This window comes from Apis cerana, linkage group LG3, assembly GCF_029169275.1.
Source record: "Apis cerana isolate GH-2021 linkage group LG3, AcerK_1.0, whole genome shotgun sequence".
Lineage (NCBI taxonomy): Eukaryota > Metazoa > Arthropoda > Insecta > Hymenoptera > Apidae > Apis > Apis cerana.
Genome location: NC_083854.1, coordinates 7,634,165 through 7,648,248, shown reverse-complemented (window position 1 = coordinate 7,648,248; position 14,084 = coordinate 7,634,165). Strand labels below are relative to the sequence as shown.

General features: G+C 44.8%; 1 protein-coding gene across 5 annotated transcripts in view; it reads right to left on the bottom strand.

The window, feature by feature from the left end:
* LOC107998058 (MDS1 and EVI1 complex locus protein EVI1-B-like) overlaps positions 1–14,084 on the bottom strand; it is a 65,167-nt gene that overhangs the window by 20,572 nt on the left and 30,511 nt on the right. For 2 of the 5 annotated variants that reach the window (XM_062072613.1, XM_062072615.1), the window contains exons 1-3: positions 11,241–13,252; positions 7,084–7,464; positions 6,400–6,596 (exon numbers count right to left, since the gene is read on the bottom strand). In XM_062072613.1, coding sequence (XP_061928597.1) covers positions 6,400–6,596; positions 7,084–7,464; positions 11,241–11,289 — 627 coding nt within the window. In that variant the 5' untranslated portion in view covers positions 11,290–13,252. Of the gene's footprint in view, positions 1–6,399; positions 6,597–7,083; positions 7,465–8,507; positions 10,454–11,240; positions 13,258–14,084 lie in introns of those variants that run through there. The other 3 variants (XM_062072611.1, XM_062072614.1, XM_017057072.3) reach the window with 3 other exon arrangements.

The following is a 14,084-nucleotide window of genomic DNA, read 5'->3' as shown; positions in this document are numbered from 1 at the left end:
GAATGTCGATACGAAAGAATGATTTTCGATCAATGATCGGTTTTATTTCGATGCTCGCGACGATGTAATTTCAACATGGCAGCCGAAAATCATTGAAGCGATTAAACATTCGTGAGCGCGTATCGAAACCATGAAATACGGTTTCTTTTTTTTTTTTTCTAGGCTAGTGGAAAACAATGATTGCCATTGATTGCTTGTCGATTCAGGGTTGGGATATTGAGTTTACGTTTTCAATGCGGCGAACGGGACGCGCGTCATCGATAAATATTACAAATAACGTGGGTGGCTGCGTTTAATCGTATGCGTTCATTGTGCGATTGCTCATTTTTAATTGAGCTAGGAAACTTGATCGGGTTAAATATAACGATCTGTACAATTTCAACAGCCGAATTTTTAAATAATTCGACGGTGAAATTCTCTTCTCGAAAAATTCATCTTTGGATTCGTCTCTCTTCTCCTTTCCACCGAATGTTCAACTTCTTCTTTTAAAATTTTCCTCCATCGAGCAGTAACTCGAAATTCGAAACGGCAAGGAGTAGCAAGGAGAGATTTGGCAAACGCTGTTCGGCCAAGGTAAAGGTAAATCTGAGAAAGATCTATTACTCGTTCCTTCGTGTCACAGTTCCTCCTCCGGTGTGGATCCGGGACAATTGTCGGGACATCAAAGGCAGCGATTGTTTCCCGTAAATTATAACCAGGAGGGCACTTGCTCGACTTCTCGTTATGAGTTAGCGAACAAGTTCAATTAAGTTCACGCCGACGAAAACGAGGAACGGCTTCCTACACACGGCGGAGGCCCTATCCGGCGTCTGTAGCGCCATCAACCCCATGAAACTGCAATCCCGAACGGGAGAGAAAGACGTGCTGTACCAAGAGAGAGAGAGAGAGAGAGAGAGAGAGAGAACAAAGGACAAGGGGAAGAGAGAGGTGAAACGCGGCGACAATGAGAAACCAAGAAGGCGACCTGCTGTTAGTTATCAAATCGTAAAATTTTAATTCTCGTTCGTCGTGCGTGGACAACGTTTCAGGTATTGCGCTTGGCAATGAATTGTCTCGCGGCGATTCGCGGAATTTCAGATCACGAGAATCGAAAATGTGAAATTTCGAAACCTACTCGACGAGCTATTCGAAGATTCGAGAATGGTCGAGGGATTTTCTTTTTCTTTCTTTCCTTCATTTCTTTTTTTTTTTTTTTTTTAGACGGTCTTTAACGTTTGGTCGAGGGATAGTAAATCGTGGGCAAGTGGGAACGTGGAGGGACTCCGGAGAAACGAGAGCGCAAGGAGCGATAGCTCTCCTTTGAAGACGATGATTCCGATTCCGACGCGTCTCTATTGTACGGGACAGCGGGGTCAGCTTGACGACCGGGCAACACGTGTCTGTTATGTCTATTATCGACAGATAGTGGGGTAACGAGCGGACGAGATTTATCACCCTCCGCGTTTCGCCACCCCAGAGAAACGAGAAGCGGGGAGATGGGGTGGTTCGAGCCGGAGAGAAGAGGCCGGTTTACAGCTGGTTTGACAGAAAGAAAGGCCAGTTAAAGCTTTATATAGCAGTTGAATCTCGCGCGACGCGTGCTCGTTTCGGCAAAAGTACATACAGAGGAGGAAATTTATTGACCCGTTCTACAACACGTGTAAAGATCTTATTTAAGATCTTATTTAAGATCGAGATGAAATATTATGTTATTATTTAAGAAATCTTTCCTTAATTTCGTTTTCTTTTTGCGTAGATTATTATTTAAATAATCGATAGAATTGGCATCGAATCTATATGAAGAAATAATTAATCGAATCCCTTTAACAAGATTTGTAAGCAATTTGTGAGCAGCTTCACAACTTTTCAATAAAACCAAGTTAACTCAACGTATGGGGCGGGACAGAAACTCGTTGCCAGTAAATTTAAATGTCAAAATACACACGTTAACTATTCAAACCGTGCCAAGTTGTATCTAAGCTTTATTAACATAATAGGAGAAGGTGCAGCCGCGAACAAGCCTGGGCCAATCCCATCAATCAAAAACTCGATCCCCGAGAAAAGGGCTAGTTAGCCAAAATAGTCCCTTGCATTTTTGGCCAACGTATAACGTATGCATCATGCATTTAGGTTTTCTCCTTTTCATCGCCCCATTTCCTGTAACCAAGCTCCTCGTCGCATTTCTTTGCAGGAACTCTAAACGAAAAATTCGAGGCAGAAAAAGCATATAAGTCTTCCTTCGCTTTCGAGCAAAGTGCGCTACCCCTTCCTTGAAGAAAAAGCTTTCTACCCCATGCGAGGGGTGCGAAATTTCGCGTTTACACGGCCACCCCGTTCGTCACGACCGGTAAATTCGCATAGATGACCACTGACCGACCGAGGGGGCTCTTCGTATCCTGACCGGCCTCACAATGCCCCGCATAGTCCCCCCGCCGCTGATTGTCACTTGTTTCCCCCATCAAACATTTCCCTCTTCACCTCTTCTTTCTTTCTCCAATTTCATATTCAAATGCGATGAAAATCATCGGGTAACTCTACGCCTTGAGAAAGCGAAGGTCGTCGTGCCACCTTTCCTACGTGGCCCCGATAGATTCCACGCCACGAATAATACGAGATTCGCGCCTAGGAGAGATGGCTCGCGTGGATTCGTGAATTGAAAGCGGAAGATGGAAAACGCGGCCGAGTTAATATATATATATAGGATCGAGAGCCGTGGTCGGAATCGAGAGGAAAAGAAGATGAAGGGCAGGGAGGGAAGAGGGTTGAGCATAATGTGGCTCATTGTCGAATCACTTCCGGGGCTTGACCTCCTGCAACGCCCAAGTAAGGGCCAGTTCACCTGGACAATGTCCACGAATAATAGGGCAGCGCCGTTCCCGTAGCATTGTGCCGGACACGTCGATTGTCTACGTGGAATACGTGGCTGGAGATCGAGCGAGAATTTAATAACATCCACAATAAGATTCCGTCGGCACCACCTACATAGGGAGGCGAATTCTTTCATCCTCTCGATGCTTTTCGCCGAGGTGGTTAAGTGGTAGGCGTGCGCGAGGAAGGAGAGCAAGGGCATTCAGCGAGGGCATATTGTTATCTCGATGAGGATCGCCTCTTCTCGAAGCGAATTCGAGAAGGGTCGAGAGGCGGCGATGATCGAGTAACGTTTCTTTTTTTCTTCCTTTTTTTTTTTTTGAAAAACGGTTCTCGGCGCGGAAAACGGGGAGGAGGAACGGGAGACGCGCGGGATTCCTACTCTGTTTGCGGTTCGCGTCACAATTTGTCTGATTACGGGGGCATCGGGGTTGGGTCGCTGGTGCTGCGGTCCGCGGCCAGGACACGTTTCGTCGAGAGTCGTCATTTATATGATTTGTCAGCGACATACGCGCCGCTAATGGCGCAGCTTTCCACCCGATTTGTCGAAAAAGTGGCCCGCAACGAGGTTCAACGAGGCGCGTGGTGCCTGCTTCGATATGAAAAACAACCGATCTTCCGCTCTTCTCTCTCTCTCTCTCTCTCTCTCTATATATATATATATATGTATGTATGTATGTATGTATGTATGTATGTATGTATATATCTCTCTCCTCTCCCTCGTGGCCGCTCGAAAAAGAGAGACCAGCCGGCGCTCGTACACTCGTGCACTCGTTCGTGCTCGAGAGAGGGCGAGTGGGGCCGTCAGCGATCACGTGGAAAAATTGACGATGCTTCCAATATGTCGATGAGCGAGTTGCACGGGGAAAAAGAGGGCAAACGTGGCCCCCGACGGGGGTGGATTCTGTGGAACCCTCCTCGCGTTCCATATGGAAATATATCATAAATGGGTGGCAAACAGAAAGCTGGATTAATATATGGGATACGGTTGGACGTGAAATAAAGGAACATCCTTTTATTCGAGTAATTAAATCGACATCACGCCTTTCGAAGAGTTGGAGATTGGAGGACACGAGCGGTAAGAGTGGCGAGCGCGATGCAATAAACGCGACAGGATTGATCATTTAAGGCGGGTTCTCGAGATCATTCGGTAAATTGGAGCCGTACCCCTCGACACGAGGGTCTCACGGCCGAGCGAGCTAAGCCCAAGATTGGTTTAGTTGCCACTAAGGCACGCCGCGAGTCGGCCGTTCTGCGGATCACGCGTCACCGAGCAAAACGCAACCGGAAAGAATAGAGATCGCCCCTTCGGTTTCCTTCGGTTTTCCACCTCCCGTCCCCAAATTCGGGTGGATCCGAGAAACGAGACTCGGCCAACGTGGCAGGTGGGGTACCACCGATACCTCGAACAACAACCCTCGATACCACGACCTTCCCTTCGTTCCGCTTCAGGTGTGCGTGTGTGTGCACGGTATGTAACGAACGAGGTGCTCACGAAATTTGGGGAAAAATTTCGGTTTGAGGTCTGTCTTTTTTTTATATTCTTCATATTCTGTGATATAAAACGAAATCTTCTGCGAGTCTCTTTTTTTTTTACTCTTTCTCTTGTTCTATTTTTCGTTCGGCTTATCGATCGGAGATCGAATGGAAGATCGAAATATGGAGAGAAATATCGAAGCCCGTTGATAGTTTATCACTAATCCAGTTTCCATCTTCCCTATCTCTCCCCCTTTTCCATCCGAGGAACGCCTTTCCCCGAGAATGTGAGAAAAGGATTAGGATTAGGGGATAGCGTGCGAATCGATCGAAAGGGATCCCTCCTCGATTTCTCCAATTTCAGAAAAAGGATCATGTTTGTTAACCGTTCGATAGGTTCGTTACTAACTGTACCCTGTGTATATATATATATCGTATATTTCTCGGTTATTTTACAAATAACGAAACGAGAAGTGGAAATACCTGAAATTCTTCTCGATCGATCTTCCCCTTAACTCTAACCGAGTCCCAGAATTGGAAGGGAACATTATTCGAAATTCTGTGAGAACTCGGAGGCAAGAGAGATCTCTCTGTCGCGATGTTTTCGTACTCTCGCACGTTTACGCGCGTGGGGTTGATAGATCGGGCCGACGAAACGAAGGGGTAGTTTGGCTTTAATCGATCCTGTAATCGCCGGTCCGACAGTTGGCCCCGGCTGCCTTTTTGTCGGCAGTTAGATGGATGGCGCCATTTACATTTTGTCAGTGCGACATGCGCTAACGTAACGTAACGTTGCCGCTATCATATCTATCACACCCTCTGGACCGGTACACGCCTGGTCCCCGATTCCGCTGCGCCGTATCCCGTAATATCGTTTCAGAATGATTTTTCCGCGAGGGTGCAGGCGGAGCAAGAGTTTTTTTTAAATCGAAATTTCCACCTCGAGGATGAATAATCTTCCGTGCAATTGATATATAATAGAATTTAGAAGGCACCAGTTATCTTTGATTGGAAATAACGAAGAAAGGGAGACGAAGGGAGATTTTTAACGACGGATTTTGAATCGTTGAACGATTTATCATTGGGAATAGAATTTGAAGACGATTCATATTGATAGGAAAAATAAGAAAATGAGGTAGATTTCTCCAATTTCGACTTTAAATTACTACAAATATACGCTAAAAAAGATCTATCGTATATATATATATATAGAGTTTGGAGATGGTTTTAATCTCGATTAAAAAAAAAATCGCATGAACGGACTGCTTCTCCGATTTTGACTTGATGTGCCGATTTCACGGTCGAGTTGAAGAAGCAACAGAGGCGTTCATGTGCTTGGAAAGAATTTTAGAGAATCGAAAAATCGGAAAGGAATCGAGAGAGAAATTGTCCGAGGCGAGCCAATTGACAGATCTGTCAACATGGATGACACCTTCGACGAACGAGCCGACCAGGTGTCTACCTTTCCAACCGAAGAGACGACTCTCTGTCTGTTTCTCCCTTTCTCCTCTCCCCTATCTTCCTCTCTCTTCCTCGTTTTCCTGTCCTTCGGCATCTGCCGGATAATACCCGGGATTATAGCAGAAGGATAGCGAGCCCACTGACACTGGTTTCGGGCAAAAGTATTCCTCCACGGGATCCCGGAACCATAAACAGATCGATCATCTTTCAAACGGTTCCACGAGAACCCCCCTGCGAGATGATATCGCATGAATCCCTCACTTTCGCGGAAAATCTCTGCATCTTCCATTTCCACGATGGAATATAAATATCAAAATCACACCCAAAATTAGGATAGATATTTACGTTGAACGTTCATTCAAGCCAGAATACTAAGTCGTTCATCTTCAATCGTTATTTATAATTTTCCTATTATACTCTCAAAGTCGTGGAAAATTTGTTTCAAAATTCAAAAAATATTAACAATAATAAGAGCACAAAATATCTACAAAATAAACTATAAAATTCACGACAGACGATATTCATCGATGGCATCTATCCACGATTCCCCGCTTTCACGAATCAACAAAATCCCGTTCAAACGCATATCGCGTAAGGAGAAGGATAACGACTCACCTCCCACGCGTAACGGGGGTTGAAAGGCTCGCTGGCCCATTTGCCGAGGAAAGGGCCGAATCTGGCGCCCCTTGGAATGTCCTTCCGCGCTCGTACCTGGGGGCCGCCAGGCGCCGAGCCGCCCACCTCCACTTCCGGCACCGGTGATACCCATTCGCGGTTCGCGTGCTCCTTCTGCTCCTGCTTCGTAGCGTCCTCTGCAAAGAAGGAGAGAGAGAAAAAAAAAAAAAAAAAAAAAAAACCGATCAGCAAATCGTCACATCTCGGACAGAAATTTTTTTTGTAACGCGATAAACGAAGGTAATCGCTAAAAAGAAAAAAAGGCAGAAGAAAAGGAGGTAAGAAGGAAGAGCGAATGGCGCAATTTACGAGATTAAATCCAATCGATAATCGTTCATACCAGGTTAGAACGGTGTATAACCTATTATTCTAATCCACACGTCTGAACGATTAACGAACCAACGTTCCCACGTCCCCCTCTCCCCCCCTCGCCACCGATAATTTACCCCGTAATTCGTAACATTGAGCAACGATTGACCCAGTATTCTAATATTATACGCGATCGAGTGTCAATTTTACCTGTCACGACAGTTGTTCAACGCGGTTTTTAGAAGAAAAAAAAATTACGAAATAAGATAGGGGAGGGAAGGGAGGAAAAAAAAAAGTGGAAATTCTTTCACTCACGATACGCTTCGCTCCTGTACAAGCTTTCCCGCGATCTCGAATACTCCTTTCTCTCGGTTTTCTCCCCGTACTCCCACGAGGAAGATTTCTCCTCGTCCCTGGACGAGGGCGGTCTGTGCTGCTCCTTCTCGTAACTCGGCTTGTCCATGGCTGGCGAGTAGCCACGCTGGTACGGCCTCGATTGCGGATTGTAATCCTGGGAGGACACGTCGTGGCTTGATGGGTGAAGGGTCTTCAGATCCCTGTACACCAGATTGCTGGCGGAATTGTTGCTTCCGCCACGGATCGTACCGTTCTCCTCCATTTCCTGGTTCTCCCCGCTACCCCCCGTGCCTCCCCCGGCTGGCGTGCCCGACGTCGACTCGCCTTCGTCGCTGCTTCCTGAAACAATGCCCGACGAGAATTATGGAAACGCGCTACTTCCTATTTTTAATAAAAGTGCATTCGGTCAAAGGGTAGAAAAAAGAAAAAAGAAATAAAAAAAGGTTCGAATATCGCGGAGGAAGATTAAAAGTGCGGAGAAATCGATCCTCGACCCACGTTACTTTCCCGTCGAATATCGGTTGAAATCGAAAGGTCGGAACGCCTACGTTTACGAGACGATTCGTTACCGAGAAAAGAAAAATAGATTGGAATACACGTGTACGATAAATTCGATTTGTCGGTGAAGTTTTTCTTTAAAAGATTCATTAAGGGATTTTGAAATGGTGATCATTTCCGTGGAAATTCTCTTTTCCTCTTTTTTCTTACGATGATGACCGAAGTTGTACCACTGGGTGGGTGCTCGTGGTAGAGGTCACGTTGTTAAGGGTCGCAAACGGTTGAGTTTCGATAGATAAAATTTGAAAGTGAGATTTATAGGCTTGAGAAAAACGGTCGACAATTTTTTTTAAACGCATCGAGTCACCATCGAATGATAAATTTAATTTAACCTCCAAAATATCGATCGAAAGATAGAAAAAGAAAAAAAAAGAAAAAATAGTTAACAAAAATTTAATAACGAAGAAGAACGAAAATCGTAAACCATATATATATATATATATATCAGCAAAATCGATTATCAAAGAGTAGGTAAGAAACGAAGAGGAAATATAATTCCGAGAAGCAGTAAATTTCTCCGTCCCCTTTGCCAAACCGAACACAGATCCTAGACACACAAGGACAAGTGGCGATCGAGCAACGCGCTATCTCTTCTATCCGTCGCTCGTTTTCTCACTCGCAGAGAGTCTCGAGTGTACGATGCGACACCCGAGAGTCAAGGATGTTTGACGCGATAAGCCAGGAATTTCATTGTTCCCCCTACCGGCCCGACTTTTGATACACCGTGAAACGGCCTCGTGATGATGTTGTTACGTAAAAAAAAAAAAAAAAAAAAGAAGAGAGAAAAAAAACCTAACCTAATCTAATAGAATCGCGACACTCACTCTTTTTGGAGCGAGTACCGATCCATCGAGCAACCGATCATCTCCCTCTTATCTTCACACGCGACACCTTCCTCTCCTCCTTCCTTCCTTCATTCCCCATTCCAGTCCATCCCCTCCTATCCACGCGAGGATACGTCGAATCTGGATTTATTTGTATAACTCCGGGACCGGATACGAGAGGGATGGATACCCGATACTTATCTTCGAATCGAGAGATATCTCCACCTCCGTTCTATGGAGAACTATCTGAAAACAAACTGTGAACCGGTATGCGTGTACAGGAATGACACGGAGGGACCTGCGACGATCCTCTGCAAACAGGGGTTTTGTATACAAGCTGTGATGAATCCATCGTCTAAGCGAATTGCCGACAAGGTGTTGCAGGTGTATGTTCCTTCACAAGGAATACACACCCCAGGCCTTGACACATCGTATCTCGGTGGTGCACGGTGTCGCGCATTTACGATCTCATTGTGCTGGATGAAATTTATCTTCGTCCAGCTTGGATCAAGCTCGCGATAACGATTTACACACGGGCGGGGATCCGCTTAGAAATTTCGTTCGATCGAGATTAAAGTTTAAGGAGTTTACGTCCGCTTTACGAGAGTTTCGATTCCGTTCCGATCGAGAGCGTCGACACATCGGATCAAGGAATCCAAGTACGTTACGTTACGTTACGTTACGTAGCAGAGTCGTAAAAAAAGAGAGAAAAAGGAAATGCTGATCCTGCGCGCCGGCTCGATCGACACGAAATTTCAGTGGTGGGCTTTAATACTTTGGAGATATCAGGGACGCGTGTGTTGTTTCTAAGCGGAAAATTATAGAGCGGAATCATAGAGGAGAATCCATAACATCTTTCTCGCTTACCTCGAGGCGAAATAATCGTAAAGATACGAGAGGCTTTCGAGGGATATAAGGGATGGATCGGTGGATCGACGTAAATCGAAATCCGGCCTGATCGATAGAGCAAACACGATTTCGTGGATTCCTTCGGTTTCCGTGGACGATCGTAAAGAAGAGATCTGTGCAGGACTTAGGGAGGAGGGTCGCCGTACACGTCTCTTGCGCTACCAGTCGATACGATGCAACAATAATATTTGGAAAACTCTTGACGTCACCAGGGGTCTTTGACTCCTGTGGGACACGAGTACTCGAGCACTTTTTCCCTTGACAGAGTACTTGTTCGGCCATACACGATATTATCCACGATGATAGCGGCTCGAGAGGCTTCCAACCCGATTAGAGAGTAAAGTGCCGCTTTGCCACGGCTTAGAGAATCGAAAATTGTTCGTGGGAAGACTGTTCGTGGTTCACTTTTTTTTCCCTTTCCTCTCCTTGTCCTCTTTTTTCCTTTTCTTTCTTTTTTTTTTTTTCGATAGTCGAACAGGTTTTTGTTTTTCGATTAAACTTGGTATTAACTCGATATTAACCGGCGGTGCTTGCGAAACTATTATTATACCGACGATATCAAGATCTTTTTCGATCCAGCTTATTTAATACCTTTATCTTTCTGAAAAAACGATAAACGAATTCGAGAGAGAAGAAAATTAGAAATCATTCGTTCGTATTATATCGTATTATTAAAAGTGGAAGCGGATCAACGAGTTAAAAATTTACTTTTACAGCAAACAAGTTTGACAAACTGTCGCGTCCGATGATGATCGATGTCTGTTGAATCACGTATACGAGGGGCGAAAACCGTGGTGGACGAAACTCTCGAGTGCCACGAGCGCGTCGTACGCGCGAAAATAAGAAACTAGCCAACGGTCGTTGAAGATATTCGACGACGAATCCCGGAAAAAGATAATTAAGCAAATTGGCAGGCGAGAGAGCAACGGGTTGCTCGGAAGAGCGATTGCATCGCATGGAATGTATTCGCACGAGCGTAGATCGCATTGCTGTGACCGCACAGGATGTCCTGGCGATACCGGGATCCTGATGGAAAAGGAACACGCTCCCATTAGCGCGTATTATATCGTATTAAGCGAAAACAAATGAAAAATTAATCAACAACGCTTCCCCCTCCGATCAAACTTATTATCATCGACGAAGCTGACGACTGAGGAGGAAAGGTTATTATTAAATTACCGGTGAATGGGACAAATTTTAAATGGATCAAGAATCGTTGTCTCTTGTAATAAAAATAATTACGGATGTCTGAAAATTACCAGATGATGGAGAAATCAAATTAGAACGAATCTCTGCAGGCAAGCTTCCGGACAGTCTGCGGTTCAGTTTCCTCCTGTCGATAGATATAACCTTTCTTTTTTTTTTTTTTCCTTTCGGTCCTTTGTTCGAATACAAAAAAAAAACTTGACATCTCGTCGGAGAGAAAATGGAGCAGACCGCAAAAAAAAAAGGAAATCGAATAATATCTCGTCAAGCACAATCGTATCGCGCCGTTATCTTTCCGAATGAGGCGAATCGATGATCGATAGATTGAGCGATTCTATCTAATCGTAAAACGTCGAAAATAAAAGCGCAAAATGAATACAAATTTTCTTAAGCGAGTAGTTTATATCTCACGGTGTAAACAGTCTCGCTTTATCGAGCCACTTCACCTTCGCTTCATGAAGGAATCGCAAGCCAAACTCCGCGTTTGCTTTCCGCGATATTGAATCGAGGCGACACACCTTCGATTCGCAGCAAGGAGTAAAGTAAAGATCCGTATTATTCACTCCGTATATCCCCTTATCTTTATTACATAATGCGTAAACTATCGAAAGAACTTACCGTTCATCTTGTAGTCGAGCGTGGGCCGGGACAAATCGAGACCGTTCATTACTCGCCGATCGTTTCGTCCAGATCGGTGTTGGAGCGACGTTCAAAAGAAAAGGAAAAAGAAAAGAAAAGAAAAGAAAAAGAGATCACTGTCTGTCGTCACACATGCCTGTCACTGAAGAGCCTCACGATGACACAACGTCAATGACACAATCCAATGCTCGAGATGATAAAAATCACGGGAATTTTTCGTAGGATCTCGTGCACGATCGACCGATCGATACACATGATCGGGTCGGCTGTTTTACAGGGTGGTGTTTTACAAAAGGGCAGAGGAGGAATGTAGGCGCGCGAGCTAGGGCGGCGGGGGGTTGAGATGGTCGCAGGGGGTAAGCTGGATGAACGGCGTTCGGGAAGGCGTGCTGGCACGGAGAGAAGACGCGACGAGCGAAATAAGAAACGAGTGAAGAGCGCTGCTCCGTGTCAGCTGGCTCTTGGCAGACTAGAGGATCCGAAATCTGTTGAGAAGAGGATGGCACAACGAGGGTTCCCGAGGGAAGCTAGGGACGATCCACGGGGTGTGGCGGAGCCGCTTCCATCGAGACCTCTGGTTGGCCCACGGGCGGAGCAACCCCTATCGCATTCAGATCCCCACCAGCTCGCCACAGCATCCCTCGAGAGAGCGAGCAAGAGGCTCGAGTGGAACCGAGAGAAGTGGTATGTGTACACGTTGGTAGAGGAAACGAGGCTGCGGCTGTGTCTGAGCGAGTCTGAGAGACCGCCGCCTCTGGGTGGGGGTGGGGAAGAATCAGAAAACGTGACTCTGATAACGAAAGAAACACGCTCAACATTAAACACCGACTGGCCTTTCTTCGCACGATTCATAGTTTCTTATAGGATAAGGTTTCTATCGATTAATCTCTTCAATCTACGATAACGATGTTCTTATTTTTCTCTTCTTTTCCCCTCCCCTTCCCTTTATTCTTTTCTTTCTACCACTTTTATTCGAATGAATAAGGCGAAATGATAGAAGAAGTTTTTTTTTATTACGATTCGAAACGAGATGAAACTATTGAATTTTTTCTTTTCTTTTTTTTTAGGAAATATAACAAGTATTTCTTGAAACGAGACGTTTCGTAATTTTTTTTTTTTTTTTTTTTAACTTTCTAAAGGTTTTCCAACATTTTTCAACGGTGTACGAAGCGTTAGTAAAGTTCGATGTTCGATTCGGTGGTGGCCAAGGGTCAAATGTCATCGTGCGAAGAAATTTTTTTCCATCTCGCTATACCCTCGATCGAAGAATGGCGGTGCTCGTGGAATTTGTAGAGGACCTCACGCAGAGTCAGGGTCAGTGGAACACCTATCGAAGTCTTTATTGGACAGGCTCGGTCACCTTTTCCTTCGTAAAGTAGCTGTCACGAGGCCGTCTAGATTTTTTCTTTTTTTTTTCCCCTCCCCCTTTTTCTTTTACAATCATCGTTTTCACAATAACCGTTTGCGGTCTGGTAACGCGGATAGATTGATTTCGAAGGAGTCAGACATTTCATCTGAATTTCGTCTCTCCTCCGTTTTTTCTCCTTTTTTTTTTTCTTCTTTCTTTTCCTTCCTCTTCCTTCCTCTTCTCTTTCACTCTTTCCCTCGCGTTTTGAATAAGTTTTTCCAAATGAACGGAAAAACGCGCGTAACCGAATCTATTTCGAAGGTCGTTGCCAACGTTCGTTAACGCCAACGTCTCGACGAAAACTACCCCGCGCCTCTCGTGAAAGAAAATTCCGTTACTCCGTTTCACGGATCCGACGTTTCTGTAAAAATGTCCAATGTCAGTTATTCTCCCGGCTCGCCGTTTCCATCAGCGTTCCCAGCCGTTCAAATTGCAACGATTTAAATCAGCCGCGCGGCCCGACGTCACGACGGGGTTGCGAAACGCTCGTGAAAATGAATGGCGGAATGAGAGGGGAGAGAGAGAGAGAGAGAGAAGGGAGGTTGGGCAAAAAGATGTCGAAACAAATCTTCATTTTGCCGCGAAAATCGGCGAGAAAGACGGCCGCAGAGGCGATATGACTGCGCGCTCCACGGGAAGACATGTGTCGCGTGCAGTTATATCATTCTTTATGGGCGGCTATGCCCCGGCTATACCCTTCGCTCGTTCACTTTCAAACCTCGTCCGCGCAATATTTGGCCGGGAGACTTGATTTACACGCAGGCATAAAAATCCTCCCTCCCACCCCGCCACCCTGTAGATATCACCGCCTTCGTTTATTTCGCGAATTTGTTGCGCCCTTTTTGTTTACGGCGACGAACTCCGAAAATGAGTTTAGAACGAGAGTTCAGTTTGATAATTCGTGGAGAAAATTATTCTGATACTTGCGAAGTTAAAATTGGTTTACGCGGTAAATGTCGATGAATACGATGTGTAAAATGTAGCGAAGTACTTATTAACAAGATTCATTCTTTACAATTCGATAAATTCTTTAAGAAAAAAAAGTGTGAACCTAATATTCTCTAAAAAAGAATATAGATAGATACACCGTTATTAATTATATTGACTCTAATTACAACGTGCCTTTCCTCAAATGCTATCATATCGTTATCTAGAATTTAAAAATTTAAAAATAATTTCGATGATAAATTGTAAATGTAAAATGAAAAACATAACAGCCGATATCTTGGCAAACAGATAATTGTAACACTCTCTACAACGATTCAATTAATCGACATTTCTTAAGAAAAAAAGAAAAGCTTCCTTTCAAAACTATCGATTGCTAGATCGTTTCAACTATGATCGAGAAAATTTGTCCGGTATTCCGCGTGCTCGATTTGTTCCTTTCTACGTGCTTTCAGAGAGAGAGAAAGAGA